The following is an 18,335-nucleotide window of genomic DNA, read 5'->3' as shown; positions in this document are numbered from 1 at the left end:
CGTGACGTCATTTACGACGTCACGTCATTAAGTTGGTACCCAGTACTGTGCACGCTGGTATTTCACTGAAACAACGTAAGGGGCTTAAATTCAAAACAGTGAAATTATCAAAGTGGTAATTTCACTGTTTCAAACAGTGAAATTACCAGTTTTATATCACTGATATATTTCTATAAACCACCGAAAAGCATGTAATAAATATTGTTTAAACCAAACCAAATGAGGTTATAGACAGTACAAAAAACTTTTAACTTATCATGAGTTGTTTGTTTAACTTTTCTTATTTTTCCTAGTACATGTATCTTTCTCCAATGTTTAATAATAAATCTTCCAATAACTTTATCTAAAATTATCTCCCTTTATAAATTATATTACAGTAATTTTTCTTAGTCATGATGAATTATCTCCCATGTAATGTGTAAGTGTTTTTTTTCATCCAAAAGCAAAAGTAGTCTCTTGAAGACAAAGTTTAGCATTTCTACATATTTGCTCAAGCATTGCTAGAATTAAGGATATAAATTAATATTCCTTTGATAATGCTTCCAATGTTTATCTCCCTTTAATACGGTTTATTTCATTATTGACTAATTATCTACTCTTCAAATAGATATTATCCCAAATAAGTGTGATTTTTTTCTGTCTAATCACAGGGTACATTATTAACAAACTATTACTGTTAAAAATTGAATATTTCTTAATTCGGTGCTAGGGGGCGTGGAATTTAAGTAACTTGCACATTCTAGTACCATCAGGCTCAAAGAACAGGCTATATCAAACTGAGCCTGAAACATTTACAATTTTGTCATTTTGGGCGTTCTTTAGAGATTCCATTTTTCTCCATTTTACTGTTACTATTTTCATGGTGAATTACTGTTCACAATAAAATGATCAACAAGATTAAGTAACAATCAATAAATCTACCAAAGTTTGTTTCCTGTGATATGACGGTAAAATGTCACATTTACCACGTTCAAGAATCATACCTCTATTATACTCATACATGTGACCTCTCGCACTTTTAGCAGGAGACTTTCACTTTCTGAAGCCATATTTTCAAAGCTTTTTGTTTAAAATCAGGGGTATTTCACAAATCAAAGAAATCTCCCTCTCTTTTATGTCAAAACTTTCTTCTTTGTTTATTGCAAATTCTAAAATCTCCCTCTTTTTGAAGAAAAATCTCCCACTTGATTATCAAAAAAAGTTCACATGTATGTATACTAAGTCTAGTTTTGCGCAGTTTTACTGGATTTGGGAAAAAAATTAATATATACATGTAGTATACTTCAAATCAAAAGTTAATCTACCTGTTTAAACTATTACATTTGTATAAGAACCTGAAAGTGGGGTGATGGTCATTAAGAAGTATTTAAAGTTTCAAATCAATATGTCAAAGGGTAAATGAAAAATTCAACCAATATTTTAAGTCTAAAAAGGATCATCATTTAGTCAAAATTCATTTAAAAGTTATTCCCTCTTACCTGGAAGTGTGGACAGTGGTCATTTATAAGTATTCAAAGTTTCAAATCAATATCTCAATAGATATAGGAAATAATAACTTGGTCGAAAGTGTGATGCCAACGCCGACACCCGGGTGAGTAGAATAGTACTTGAGTCCCTAATTTATATATAATGGTCAAGCTATGAATATATTTGATATCACTTGGTGTGTGTGTTGGGGGGGGGGGGGGTTGAGCGTGCAGGCAGCTAGCATTTTGTGTTTTCATTTTTCTACTTTTCAAAATTGAAGATGAAGACATAGAAGTCTCAAGAGAAAGACTAAAATACAGAAAATATCTGAAAAAAGTGGCTCATTTAAGTGAATGACACTTTATCAATTATACATATGTATAGATAATCAAAATTCTAATTTTGGTGGCGGCCCATCAAATTTTGTTTGTTTGTTTTTATATGATTTGCATATTGTGATATATTAGAATTAAACAAAGTCATTTATATATTGATATTTCTTCAATTTTGAGACCTGGCCACTAGGATACTGATTGACTATATGTGTGCATGTATAATTACTACTAAATCTAGGCGCAGTGAAATAACAGGGGAAAAAATAGTTTCCAATATAACTGAGAGAAATATTAATTATGTTAAGTATAAAAAGTTGAAAAAACAGTTCAAGTTATATATTGCAAGCATGAGACAGTGGGCAAAACTGTGGCAAAACTGTGGCAAAAATGCGGCAAACAGATCACAAATACAAACCTTCAATCATGTTTGCCTTTAACCTGGCTCAACTTTTTCAAAATATCTTCAATAGCAGACTTTTTCATTTGTTCTGTAAATTAAGATAAGATAAAATCTAGATTTTTTTGTCTCAGTCTATTTACAAGTGCATACAGACTTTTTAAACCTGTCCTTAGAGTGATAAAATTGTCAAGGGAGAAAACTGATAAAACTTAACTTCAGGTTAAACAGCACTAATTTTCACTTTTTGCACACCTGTGAAAATCAATATAATTATCAAACTCCCTCATAACTATGTGGGTACCAGGTACAAGCCATAGAAATAAATCAAATTTTGAAGGAAATTTACAATTGTGCACCAGACGTGACAAGTCAATAACTTGTCACAATTAAATGTCACCTCCGTGTGTGACAAGCTAACCTTGTTTAAGGTTATAAGGTCTAAATTTTACTGTTTTCACCAGACAAACAGTTATAGCTGAAGGGGATAAGTTCTTTATCTAATAACTGGTTATAAACGTTCAATATAACTGTCAAAGAAAACATGTACATATATAAATCAGAGATTCCAATATATTTATCGGTACATATTATGCACAAAATCTAGTTTGTATGTCTTTCCAATAAAATTTCAATTAAATATCTTTTAAATATGTCTTATATCACTCACACATCATCATTATTTTAAATAAGATTATGCAGTTTTGTTGTTTTTTTTGTTGTTGTTTTTTTTTTGTTTTTTTTTTTTGTAAATTAAATAATTTTTGCATTTATTGTTAAATTAAAGGGAGGTCAATCTTGATTTTAATGTTGACTAATATGCAATGGAGTACTGCCCCTTATATTATAGTAATAAGAACAAAAGTTTAAATACTGCAGATTAAAATAATGCATAGCAGCCTAACCTGTCTTATTCTAATGATCAGATTAATGGATTACGTTATTTCACCACATTTTATTTATTAACAACAGAGCACATGTCAATGTTTGTGGTTTAATAAATCTATTGTTATTCAAATAAAAGGTTGGTGTAGGGTGGCTTACTTAAATCACCCCTAACACAATATAGTTTTTAAATAATCAACAAGTAAAAACAAGCAGTAAATCAAAATTCTTACATTTTGAAAGACAAATGGACAAAACACAAATCTGTATATGATGTAATCTTTGTAAAAACTATAGTCATTTTAATATAAAAAAGCAGTAGGATTACCCCCATAATTATTATTTTATATTTTATATAACTTTAGATAATGTCTGTAAATTACTATAACCAAAAAACAGTAATGTATGAAAAAGTGATATTGCAGCCGGAAAGTACAAATTCATTTTTTAAGTATCTCTCTGGCAGACTCATCAAGTTGATCTAGTTTCTATTACAGTAATGACGTATTTTTGGATTATCTATGCCAAAATATCTATGCTATATATGTTCAGTGCCTAGTGGCCAAAAAACAATAACTTTATATTTATCAAAAATTGAGAGAATTTTCCTCTTATTTCAAGTTCCTGCACAAAACCAGTAAACTTTTCGTACAAACGTTCCATATCAAAGTACTCCATTTCCTTTAGTGCATTGATACTATCAACATCGGCTAATTTCCACGTTCTCACTTTTTATGTTAAATGGCATTTTCATTATTACCATTTTTTTAAAAAATTGGGGACAGAATTGAATATTTATGGAACCCCATTTTTGCGCAAATATTTTCAAATCTCTAGATTTTAACGTAAAAAGAACAACATTTTCTATTTCTGCAAAAAGCAATTAACAGTCCATTAAATTTATGTGGTATGGCTGAAAGAATCATCACTTTCTAAATGTTCTTGTTAGTTGGAAAAATAAATTTTGAGTTACAAAGTAAGGATAATTCTTAATAAATTTAAAATCAAGCAAAGTAAACATGTATAAAATTTTTAACTGAAACATGAAAATACTGAAATGTAACACCATTACCACGATTTAAATGATGACCTATTGTTTACAAAATGGCCGAGATATGGTCTACGTTTGGTCCATTATAATTAACTTTGACTGAATATATTGCTGTTTCCTTGAGTTGTTAAGCAGAAAATACCTATATGTTATAGATTATGACAATTTTTGTACCCTATATTCCATTTGTTGTTTCTTTCTGGTTTCAAAGTGTTAAGTACCGTGAACTAAGAGGAGCCCAAAATAATACCCACACCTAAAACAGAGGCAATCTGATACAGTTTTGAGAGAAGACGAACAGGTAAACAAATCATAATATTCCATTACATGTGACAGTGTGTTGTCAAAACATGACATACCTAGCTAACATTAAGACTTCTTGTGCACGGGCAGATGTACTTCAATAACAGACATTTATCCATACATGCCATAACATCCCGGATGCCCGGGATTGTCCCGGAAATCGGATGTCTGTCCTGGAGATGTCCCAGGCATCAATTTGATCCCGGAAAAAAAAATCATGATATTTTGCAAAATTTTCAAAAATTTTCTTAAATCAAATCTCGCACATTTCACCTCTTGATCGTAAAACATATTCTGACCTGGTACACATAATACACAGGAACGTTGACTCTTACAAGTTTTACAATATACAGGCCCCAAAATTATCGACTGTCAATTCCCCTCGGCAATAGCTTTCTTCATTGCATCAGCAATTAACATTCTCTTGTTGAATTTCGGCAGCGTTTAACGGATGGGTTAATTAATGTTTTACGGCCCTTAACAATTATCGTTTATCCCCGATAATCATTAATTTTTAGATCAATCGCTAACTTGCCGAAAGTCTAATTATTACAAACAATGAAAATATATCTATCAAATAAAAAATTAAAGGTGTCAAATAAATCACCTTGCTGTGTTTGTTTTTATGACTGGAAGAATTGCATTAGGTGACACATCACGACTTTAAGATATAACGGGTGAACAACATGGCTACGCCCATTCTCCAGGTTTATAACTTACAATTTACTTGCTTTTAGGGAATAATAAATGAAATAAAGAAATACTATAAAATGATAAATATGTCGACCTTAAAGACTACTTAAAAAACTAGTTAGTTAAGTGTTTATCATTAAAATTCAGGAGAAAGTCGTCCTAATTAAATAACGTTGAAGATTGACACCCACACACCCCCCCCCCCCCCCCTTTTCCACAACTGCCTTCACATTCATTATTGCCGCGATGAAAAGTGTCCCGGAAAGCTGTCCAAAAATTATGGCATGTATGCATTTATCAGGGTTCTGCATTTTACACACAAATGGGGATTCTTGAAACAAGGTTAACTAAGTTGTGCTAATCTTTTCATGACGGGCTTATATACCACAACAGATAAAAAAAAATGTTAAAAAGTGGCATACTGTGACAGTATCACTAAAGTTATAAGATATAAAGTTCTGGAAGCCAGAACTAAACTAGACTATGTTACTGTAGACCTATAAATAGTCACATACCAAATAAAAAAATCCTTGTTATCTAAATTTTGTATTTTATGAAAACAAACAATTTTGTAACAATATTTTTACCAAGTCCAATTTCTTCCATGACTAAGATGCATCAAATCTACATGTTTGTTGTCTTACATACAATCTTCATTAAAAAGCGGATAAATGTGTTACTCAAGTGCTCTCTACTTTAATTCGGAAAATATTGCAAGTCATTTTTTAAATCAAATCTATAATGCAAACGTGAATAAATGTAAACAGTCGACCTTTATTTTTAGAGTAGCGTCCCTTAGTTAACGACAATAAACACAAATTCAATCCGAGTGATTCCCGCCATATGTCATGCATTAAACACATGTAATATTTCTGCTATAAGATAGGTAGCACTACACTAAATGCAACTTTCCAGCTAGCCTACATTAGTTTTGTTTTTCTGTTTAAAAGTAATTGCCATTCATTATTCTGTACTGTACTGTATGAAATAATGAAATTTCTCTATTAAATCACAGATTTTTATTACGTAATATTATGATATATTAATCCGTGGTTGAATCCAAGAAATATGGTTGTAGATCTACTCCCTTACAGATTCCACGGATTTGTAATATAAATCCGTGCAGACTCTTAGAGTCTTGGACGAAGTGATCCTTGGGCACCCACCACAGAGCTATATTTCATTTGATTTATAATATATATCAAAAATAAAATTCTTTGGTATATCGTATTTAAAGTCATTTTAACACTTTCACTGAATATATATATCAATTTCCCCGGCAGATATTATACATAAATATTTTGATATTACATGTATTTCATTTACTTCGAAACCTTCATAACCGATACTATTCTTTGAAATAACAATTTATTTGTCCAATAAGGAATTAATACAAATATGGTTCAAGTATTATATTTAAAAAAAATATGGACACCTGAAATAAGTACATGTACGAGCATATGATTACAAAACATAACTACATATCAAACCAACTAGACTGCGCATCATGCACATTTAAGAAGTATAAGAAAGATTAAAATAGCAGGACAGTTATGTTAGGGTTAGACTGGTCCAGTCTGGCTTAGAACCTTACACTCTTTCAAAAATGCGCACAAACAATGTGACTGCATCTGCGAAAAAAAACATTCTGGTCAACGAGAAATGGTCCTGAAGAAAAATGAGTAGTAGTATGTAGTTGTTTGCATGTGAATGGGGATTTTGAGTTGTTACTAATATGACGTAGTCAGGCAGGGAAGTGGTGGCATTATTTTGCCGTCATTCTTTTTAATATAATAAGGCTCTGATCTATGCGTCTTTGCTTTCGTCATGAAACAAAAATCAAATACCTACAGAATAAAAGAATAAAAGACAAGGGTATATGACTAATTTTCACAAATTTCTTTTAACAGTGTATAAAGTGATTTAAAATCCTACATAAATTCGGTCAAATTCATTGCCCTCTCGAGGAGAAATTGTTTTATCATCAAACATCATGAGTTACATCTTCCACCACTCAAACTAAATTACAAATGTATTTATAATAATAGATAAATATACAATGAATAAATGCTTTTCTGGGAATTCGTTTTGCATTTTTCAATAAAGCAACATTGTCGCCTTTTTTCTTTCTAAGTATTTCACGCTGTCTCATATAATTCGGTATAGCAAACTACATCTACTTGCCATGAACAATCTCTCAACCAAGTTATATATTTTTAGCTCTTTTAACTTTTTTTCGGGTGCATGTATTGGTCGTACATAATATCACCGTGACCTTAACCTTTGTCCGCATGACTTCAAAATCAATAGAGGTCATCCACTGGTCATTGACAATGTCATAAACCACCACGTTTTCCTTCTGAGCCTAATGAAGGGACACAGCCTATAGGGCGATGAAAATGATAAATGATCCGTGTAGTTTTTATTCAGATTGTCATTATATACACATGTATAAATCAGCTTATTTATTGCATCTATCAAATGCACAAATCAAGAAAATCCGTACTGTGCAAGAGCGATATATAGGATATCTTTGCTGCTCTCATGGTATCGCGTTACGGTTGAATAGTTTCTTTGAAACAAAAAAGATCATTCCTAGGGTAGAGCAGGTTCAAACCAAAAATACTAACAGTTTGTCGGACGTGGACTTGAGAGGTCAATGTCCCATATGTTATCGGTGTTTCACCAGACATTTAAAGGAACCTTGGTTGCTTCTGGAACCGGGCATCTGCTAGGGTTTGAGATACAATGTACTATAATAACCTTATTTTATTAAGTAACTTAATATTATAGGTCATATCACGATCTATTTTAATACCATTTAAATCGAAATTATTTCTTACTTTTTTTTGATTGATTGATTGATTTATTTGTGTATATATATATGTCATATTACAAAACAAATTAAGACAAATTTATCACAGTTATATCTATCACATTGTTTTTAACACAGTAATTAATTGAAAAAAAATAACTTTACATTCATAATTAAATCAAAGATCTTGTTGACTTCAAGACAATATATACAACACAGGATAACCCATGAAAGTTCAATATAAAATAGATTTCCAATGGGGTCCTTTGATGGTAAAGAATATATTTTCTTGAGAACTGGCATTCGGGTCCATACTTAGAGATGATATACTGGACTGATGTTAAATTTCTAAGATCAAATAATATTAATTTCTATTGCACATTATGTTAATTACATATATCACATATTTGCAGGAATAATACTATGAATATGACTAGTTAAGACACCAATGAAAGATATCTATTTATATATATCACAAAACCAATCACAAGATACATATAAAACATACTATATTTGATTAAAACAATTATCTCTAAAACTAATAAAAAATAAAATCAGCTTGTTTCAAATTGTTTCATATTTTTGCTTAGTTTCAGCTTTTTACTTTCTTTTTAAAGTTAAAAAAGTTACTTTCCTTTTTAATATCAAGTGGGAGCATGTTTCCAATCCCTAATACCCTGGTAAAAAAATGTACTTTTTGTAAAACTATTAACATGGGGTATATGAAAGTTCCCGACACTGTTTCTACTATTATAACAATGAACATCAGACTTTAAAGAAAAGTTATCATACATATAAGATGGACACTTTTTTATTAAATATTTTTGTGTACATGATTAAGTCTTAACTGCATACTCTATTTTCTATATTAAGCCACCCAATACTGCAAAATCAATAACTTTCCACAATGATTTTTCTAGAGGAATAACCATGAATATAAACGAACAAATTTGTTTTTGTGCTACTTGAAGTTTATGTTTAAAGTTGTTTAGTAAGGCCACTATACCAAGATGAGCTGGCATAATCGAAGTGACACTGTAATAAGAGTTACATAATAGTTTTCTTAGCTCCATATTCAAACTGTTTGCCTTGTCGTGTACAAAAATTTTAATCGAGAGTTTACTTTTTGTACTATATTATCAACAAATAGAAGTGGCTGAGAGAGCATCATTACCAAGATAAACCGAGATACTTACTGATGGCGAGATTGTATGGTGTGATTATTCACAGTGTATTTTAACCTGCTCTAGTTTTGACAATTTCCCTCTTAGAACTAAAAACAATACATTCTGTTTTACCAAGATGTAATGATAGCTTATTATCAACAAGCCATTTACTACAATTTTCTAGTTCCTTACCCAAAACATTACAAATAACATCTGGATCTTTATGTGAATATAAAATTGCACATCATCTTCTGCATAAAGAATAAGCTTACATTTTTTGCTAATACTAATACTCATATCATTGACATAAACATAGAAACAATAGAGGACCCAATATACTTCCCTGAGCGGAACACCACATGTAAATTTCATAGCTTCCGGACATAGTATTATTTACATTTACAATTTGACTACGACCAGTTAAATAAGATTGAACCATTCTACTGACTCCACATCCCATTTTTTGTAACTTTCTACAAAAGATGTCATGGTCCACCCGTGGTCAAAACGCCTTTTGTAAATCTAACATAATCATACCGGTGAGCAGTCCTTTTGAAGTTTGACTTTTTACATGGTCAGTGAGATGGATTAGGCATGAGTCAGTAGAATAATTACATCTAAAACCACTTTGTAATTCATATAATAGTCCCTGCTTAACTAAAAAAAATTTCTAACTGATTATATACAGTTCTTTCTAAAGATTTTTGAAACAATAGATAAAATACTGACAGGTCCATAGTTGGAAACAATCAGATCTGTTATTCTTTTTGAATAATGGTTTGAACTTTAGCACATTTCAGTTCATTTGGGAACTGATTTAGATGTAATAAAGAATTATTCACTAAAAAGGTAAATATGTATCTTTAAAAATGGTGCAGCATCTTTAAGAAATTTTGCTGGAATTTCATCTAATCCTGTGCTTTTAGAACAATTTAATTTACAAAGCTACTTTATATATATATTCTTCACTAACAGTATGTAATTTGAAATTTATTTCCATCTGGATTTCTGTTCTTATAGAATTCTTTAAAGATGTCTGATTCTACAGAAAAAAGGTTAAATGGATTTGGCAATTTATCCACCAAAACAGAAGCAACAGTAGTAAAAAACTGATTAAAATGACAAGCACGTATAAATCATACCAAACATAAGGTAACCACAAAAACATACCTGAAAGAAAATAATTAGGATCCAACACCACTTCATTTGTTGCTGTAGCACCTATCGTATTGTCAGTAACACATTCCATTTCTTTGTCTGCCTTGGAAAATTGACTTTCATTTTTTTCATTCAATTCACTGCCGACAACATATCCATTATCTGTATTTTTCACAGCATTTATGGTATCTTTATTATATGTTATAGTATCTTTTGGTCCAGCAACATGTTTGTCGCATCTTTCATTAGATGTCGTTTCAGGATGTTTATTATTGGAACATTCATCCTCAACATCGATTTTTGGTTCCCTGTCAATAATCACTTCCGGGATGATATATTTGTTAACTTCATTTTCTTTAGTTTTAATTGTATAACTTGCATCTCTTTCACGTTCTACACTACCTGCCGCTTTGGTTTTATCGCATTTACTTGCTTGAATACCTTCTGGTTTATCTATTTTGCTCACATTACTTTTACGTTGCGTTATTGATCTCACACCTGTGCTAGCTTTAATTCCTTCTGATGGGTTTATTTCACTTATATCTTCATCAGATTCTGGATTTTTTGGCGTCGATGGTGTGTCGCTTTCAAATCCGTGATTTTCCATTGTACTGTAAAAAGTCAAATGATACCATATATGGAATAAAACCAGGCAGTGAAACTAAGACCGCACATTGATCTTTAAATTATCACGATTCATATTTGAGAAAAAGGAGATCTGTCTGTTATAGGTAGAATATTATTTAGTTTGTTTCTTGATATCTTGATAACAAAAAATCACTCTAAAGTTCGTAAGTTGAAATAATGATGATAGCTGGTGTCTGCATGTACATAATGATCCTTTCAACTACTTGAAAGGCATGCTTCAAATGATAGAGATACCATGTCTTCTCTTTAAGATATGACCATAAATTAATATGAAAACAATTTGAGAGTACATCTTCTTTGATAAAGTTATCGTATATTTCGCAAGTAATATCTTGACACCAGTTTCCGTAAACGAGATATTAGGTAATGGAAGACAAAAGAAATCTTTTAAGGTGCTATATTTAAAAGCCCATTATGCCCTAAAATGCTTTTGTTATTATGACCATTATTTTCTTCTGTTGCTTTTTAGTTTTTTATGGAAGTCAAAATACTACTTAGTTGACATTGTGCTACTTTTATGTAAAAACTTGTTCATTTCTGAAGTGAAATATGTCTTTAATTAATTAAAATTACATTGTTTCTTTTTAAATCATACGCTTATAATTTACTGGTGTGGCATATAGATAATCAAATAGAGGGATAAGTAGCAATAAATTGTAAAAAATGGCATAAGTCAAAAACATAGACAGTGAATGCATTGAATATAAACAGAAACGGATGCATTACATGCGTAAGAAAATACATAGACAATATCGCCACCAAGTGCAAACGGAACACTGTCCTTATAAAAATATATCAGGCCACATAAAAAATCATAAAGGAACAAAGTTATTTGTGGTAAATTTTATATTTATATACTCAAAACATTTTGTTAAGGAGATAAATTGTCATCGGACGCTTAAAAATGATGATGATTATCATTATTTGGATGGGCCATTTTTGTCAATGGATATTTGCAGTAAATAAAGAAACATTACATGTATATGTTCTCAAATATAAATGAGTTACTTAGAATTGTTTTTATACGTTTTTTTGTTGCTTTTTGCAATATAAAAACGATATATTATTGAACTATTAAAGAAGGATAAGTGTAATAGATAGCAAATTATTGCTTATTATTTAAATTTCCTATTAAAGACGCTTTAATAAAGTGGATTGATCCAAAATAGTCACTTTAAATACTGATAAAAAAAAATAAAAACAATACTGGCATGCGAGCAGTTCCCGTACAAAAATCACAGTTACTTAATCATTATTTTTTATTACGCTCACTCACCAATATTTGAATGTTACACATCAATATTCGGCTCGTCACACAAATCATGGAAATTCCATCATGTTCTAAACATAGAATAACCCTTACTTATGAGGCCTCATATGGGGTACCGAAATTATCCATTATTTTGTATGAAGAGAAGTAGTTCCCGTACATAAAATCTAACCCATTATAATTATACAATTTTATTATATCGGACCTATTTTTCATTTACTATTGTTGAACAGACCATTATCTAAGAGATAAATAGATGTAATTCAGGAAATAGAGCGTAGACTAAACGCGGGTATCTATTACCCGGTACCGTTACCCCAACGCATTCATATGCAGTAACATGCTTTGTATGCATGACATTTTACGCATCAAAGCCATAAAATTATTATTTATAGTAATATTTGGTCAACATTCTGATAATTAAACAATTTTTTCATCTCATTGCCTACTTATTTGTAAACAGGTGGTATAAGTGGAAAACCCTTTAACAAGCCTCACGTGTAAGTATTTTTGCGCATGCGCGCAAGGACGGAATCCCCCAGAGAAAACAAGGTCACGTTTTGACGACGCACAGGTGAAAGTGATTTAAAATGAGACTTTATATACGTACTGCCGAACTGACAATTAGATTTTGTCTCGTTTATGTATCTGCTTGATTTGAAATGCATTTTTGAAGAATGCAAGTAAAAATCAAGCGTTTAAATGAAAAATACGGGTACTGCTTCTGTACGGGAACTGCTCGCATGCCAGTAGAATGTATTTTTTTAATTTTCGTTTTGATATTTCTTGGAAAAACTAAGTTGATATACACGTTCAAGTGATTAAGTATGTTGAAAAAAAAATGTGTTCTTAAAAATATTATCTGTTATATGGACGTATATGTAATATCAGTTTATGTATATTATAACATATGGGCCAATAGCATTACATTATTGACTAACTAACTTTAGCGTTACTAGTACGGCGAAGTAAAGCATGCATTTTAGTGCTTTTTCTTGACAGCGCAAAAGGTGCGATTTCAGAAATAAGTTATTTAAACAAACACCATTTACCTTGTTTATATATAATCCATTCATTAAAATCAGAATAGAGTTAAAATATTTTTCAGCCTCTCTTTTTTTCATTTTTGAGATACATGGGATCACTGAGGCTGGATCAATCCAATTTAACTTGTTTATTGTCAGCAGTCATTTTGAAATCGGCTGGTTAACATTGATAGTTTGACAGACGACATGTTTCAATGTCAGCGTAGTTGGAATACAATATTGTACGCTTTATGACAAAGATTCGGCTATCGGGTTTCAAAAGTAAACGTGACCAACGAGTTACTATTCTCCTTGCACTATGTAGGAAACGTTTTTAAAAATAAAAAATATGTATATATGACTAGAAGAATAGAATCCTTCTAACATTCTTTTCTAAAAAATGTCCGTTTTAACATGTACCCTTACAAATATACTTTTAAATTAAAGTTAAATCTAAATTGTCAATGGTATTTATTACACGTGTTAATCAGAACTCTAGCACACAATATATTTGATGGTTACTTGGTACAATTTATAATTAGCGGTAGGCTGTTTATAATTGATAAAAAATAAATTATACAAGTTGTGACAAACTCAGACAAAGAAACATGTTAAAGAATAATTATTCCTAATACATGCGAGCTAATTACTTTAACCTGCTGAGAATATGTCCTAATTTATATACTATTTTGTCATGTCACTATTTAACCGAATTTTCTTAAAATTAATTTCGTGTATGTCCATTTTTAAAAAAAAAAAAGCTCAAAATAGCCATTGAATCTTATCAAATGGTTTATGAAAATTAAAGAAAAGCCGGCTAAAAATTAAAAAGCTAAATTAAATTTCCAACAAAAGGCCGGAAAAAAAACGGCTTAAAGGGTTCAAAAAAATTGACCTTCCATGTTTTTGATTAATTTAAACGACGAAAATTTTCTCTTTTTTTATTGGGAAAAGAGTTTCAAAAATTTTAAAATAGCCAAATATCAAAAACTTACTTAGGGATATTTTATCACGAAGCAGATGTTGTTACTGTTAATTTAACAGTTTACCTTACTAAATGTAAGCTATATGTTGAGAAAAGAATACTAAACATTGAATAATTCTCGTTTTTATTGTGTACAATGCATTCGTTTCAAAGGATACTTTTTGCTGGACGTGTACATATGATCTTCAGTATAAAAACAACAAATTAATGATAAACCTTTAAAATGTCTGTACCGAATATTCAGGCAGTACTTTTATGTAATTACATATTCTTTTATCCAAGAATACATTTACGGAAAGATAAGCGTCACTGTCTTTACTTACCTCCTTTTGTTATAGATAAGCGGGACAACTGAGGGCCGTCTGTCGTCATATTTCTTTGAATATCCTTTCTTAAATGAGAATAGTTTTGCTGCCATATTCATCCACTGACGCGCCCACCAAAAATGCGTGAAACTTTTCCGGTATTTCTTTGTCTAAGATTTGAACATTTCTTATATAAAATCTGAAGTCTTCAAAAAGTATTCAAACAAAAGCATTTATATTCATTTTGTTCAACTTATATGAAAAACTTATACATGTATTACTCAATTACACACATTTCATCATCAAAATTTCTGATGAAAATGAAAACATCATCAACATATATGCAATGATAATAGAGTTATTGTTATATGAGCAGATCTTATCTATAATAATAAAGTGTTCAAATAATCATAGAACTATCCTAAACAATTCATATAAATTGGTTACAGTCCATACTTATTATATATTATATTTCATTCCTTGTCCAATTTTGATTAAAACCATTTCATTATTTTTGGTACTTACATAAAATTAAAAGAGTATGATAATGCTGTAATTTCTTGCAAAGCTTTTTGAACCAGAACAGTTAAAATTTTCCAATACATTACAGTGGCCTATAAAATAAGTTACATGATTGGTCATTAAGTCTCTTAAATGAAGTTCAATAAAACATCAAGTAGCAATAAACAGGGATAGTTAGTAAAATTTGTAACATATCATTGATGTTTGCTACCATGTATTGAATCAAACAAGTTAGCAGAAAAGATACTCACTGTATACTCCAAGAAAACTTATTGATATTAAAGTGAATCGGTAATGGCATATATATAGTACAATTAAAATGATGTTGATAGTTTTTAGTATCATACATGTCAACAAAGCACGAAAGAATCATATATGGATGTTGTTGGTCAGTGTTAAACACATGACATTCAATATATACCACCTAATAAAGTGTTCTAGAAAATCATATTATCACTCATCATAAAATTGTTCATACTAAACACTTTAGAACTAAATCAACATTTTGTTTTCCGGACAATTATCATGATATTATCCAAATGATACATTTTTATCATTTTATCAATACTAGAAATTGAAATACTAATGGAAAATGTGCTCATTGTAGACCAAGCCACTTCTAATTTTATGTCGGTATGATACGCCGAGATGTTTGTTGCAGGAAATGCTCATGCAATTTAATATTTTTAATGTTTTATCACGTTTATACTACGAGGATTGAACTTAAAAGTCCAAAACACTATATAACACGACTAACACGACTAACACTGCCTTTTCATGTATTTTTCTGTTTACATTAGGCATGCTATATCGTTATTAGAGTACAAACAATGTAGTTTATTCACCCCGTAATTGCACAATAAAATTGATTGTATTTTAAAATATACCGTGTGATCAGTGCGTTACGTTTCAAAAAAAATAATGACAAGATTTGTTTGCTCATATTAGAGATTCCATATGTCTGTAACTTCTTGACCATTTAGTAATATATCATTTCCAATATTTAATGACGTGTTTTGTAGGCAATGTTCTTGATTCATCATAGAAATGTTTTCAAGTTTGATAACTGAAATGGCTTTAAAATTGTCGCCAAATTAAAGCTGTAAGCCTCCAAAACATCAAGTACAAAGAGAAGTATTAAGATCCTTGAAGATCATCCAACACGACATTATTGTAGTTTTTGTGGTACTTTTAGTTTTATATATAATTTAAAACGCTAATTTAAATTTGCCATAGCTTTCGGCCTTGCGACCTTCTTCAGCATCATTTATTATACTTTTATATACATGCATATATTAGGCTTTTTACTTGGATGATTATTATTATATTTAGTTCCACCCATTGTTTTTCTGTTAGGGTCACACACATTCTTTTTCTTTGGGACAATGCGCCGCTTTTCGTGGAATGGCACTAACATGTCTCATTAGAGGCTCTATTATATCCACCGTATGAACGAATACAACTCCGAATGATTCTAAATACAAAATTTCAACATAAACAATTTTAAATGATGGATTCTGTATAAACCTGTACTATGAGGCGTTGACAGTAGCTTGTACTTTCCAGTACTGTCCATGATTAGGCTTAATCGAACCGAGCTTGCAAAGTTTTCAGTTTTGCAATTTTGGACTTTCCTTAGGGGTGCTATTTCTCTCTTTTTTAAGAAAAATATTCAAGTAATAATATACGCATTATGTGCGATTAATGACTAATTTTGCAGTATTTATCAACATATTGTTGGTGAAGTTCGCAATGTGTCAATTACTTAATTTGTTTACTTCACTAAATGTTACTATAAAACATTTTCATGAAAACAAGCATACATCTGGAGGCATATTGTGGAATAGCTAACAATACCTGTGTATTCATTTGTTCTTATTCAAGCTTATTTGAAATTGTTGACAAACCAATTAATGTTCTTATTACTCTGAATTTCAACCTTGAAAATATTTGATTAGCAACTAGATGACTTGTTGTTTCCGAACAAAACTAGTAACAAAAGGTTCATAAAACGATTGCAGATGTAAACTTATGTTCCGAGTTGATAAAAAATATTTTATAGATGATTCTAATTGCGATATAATTTGAAAGTTTTCTGACATAGAGAGATAGGGACAACAGTCTGTCAAATACATGACCATTATGTATTTCTTTCAGTTTCTTTAGTACTACTTACTGTTGTTTTTTTATGAACATTTTATTACTGATTTTTTCTTATGCAATGCATGATGTAATACACAATAGTATTACGTTACGGAGAATTAATATGATAGATACACCTTACTACGTGATAAAATGTTTATCTTTACTTGATAAAATATAACCTATTTATTGTAAACTAGTACAATTGTACTTGATATTTGAAGGTCAAGTTGATTTCGTTTCATGCCATTAAAAAAAAGAACATTGTAAATAATAAAATATGAAAATAAATACCTCAGAACAGGTCATGAATTGGGGATTTTGGCAATTTTGTCCCTCTTCAATAACGATGTTTTGTCTATCCAAATAAAAGATGTTTTGTATACCTGCATGCCTTAAAACAAGAAACGACTACATAGTACCGACCAGTTATACATATTTAATTAGTATTAACCCAATTCATAACCATAACTCAATCATACAATCAATCACAATATACCGGGTATACTATGACTTACTGTCACTAACAATTCATAGACAATAATTACACACGAAGAACATTGCCCTGTGCAACAGAGAAATGAAATACCTAAGAATTGGAATTGCTTCAGAATCGGGGGGCTTAAGTCTGATCATGAACTTTGCTTAAAGCAGATTTCATCATTTAAAAAAAAAAAAAGTAACATATTCGCAGATATGTTCCTACGGTGTTCTAGAACATTTAATGTGACACGTTGTAATACCAGGAACAGATGTCCAGAACCACTCTTTCAAACCCTCTTTTGCTTGTGTACATATGACAATTTATGTATTAATACATCACCCCCAAAATATTGGTACAGTCAGCTAAATAGCCAGGGAGATACGGCATACAACCAAAAAATAAAAATATTATGCAACTTAATAACATAACAATCATATCTCAAGTTCACATTAGATACATTACAAATTGTTTTCTTTTTAAATTAAACATTTACATAAGACAAACGAACAAGTGTAAATTAGTTGTTTTTATTTTATTTTGGAAAACACGGTTGATTTAATTATGTCGACGCCCACTATCTGACCCATAAATGTATATGTACATTTACCCATTTCTGACGATAACCTTGAATTTTTAGCTAATTTACTACCCTAAAAATAAATAGGTCTACCCGATATGCTTCAA

General features: G+C 30.5%; 1 protein-coding gene across 2 annotated transcripts in view; it reads right to left on the bottom strand.

Annotated features, from left to right (window-relative positions):
- The window catches only part of LOC132747993 (prestin-like), a 55,532-nt gene extending 49,614 nt beyond the window's left edge, over positions 1-5,918 (bottom strand). Inside the window, exons 1-2 of one of the 2 annotated variants that reach the window (XM_060737531.1) lie at positions 5,719-5,918; positions 2,218-2,290 (exon numbers count right to left, since the gene is read on the bottom strand). In XM_060737531.1, coding sequence (XP_060593514.1) covers positions 2,218-2,227 — 10 coding nt within the window. In that variant the 5' untranslated portion in view covers positions 2,228-2,290; positions 5,719-5,918. The remainder of the gene's footprint in view (positions 1-2,217; positions 2,291-5,718) is intronic. The other variant, XM_060737530.1, reaches the window with a different exon arrangement.
- Between the last annotated feature and the right edge of the window lie 12,417 nt (positions 5,919-18,335).

The sequence above is a fragment of the Ruditapes philippinarum genome, unplaced genomic scaffold, assembly GCF_026571515.1.
Source record: "Ruditapes philippinarum isolate M1 unplaced genomic scaffold, ASM2657151v2 ctg241_1_1_1_1, whole genome shotgun sequence".
In the NCBI taxonomy this organism is placed as follows: domain Eukaryota; kingdom Metazoa; phylum Mollusca; class Bivalvia; order Venerida; family Veneridae; genus Ruditapes; species Ruditapes philippinarum.
Note: the sequence above shows the minus strand (reverse complement) of the source record. Positions and strands in the feature narration are given on the sequence as shown.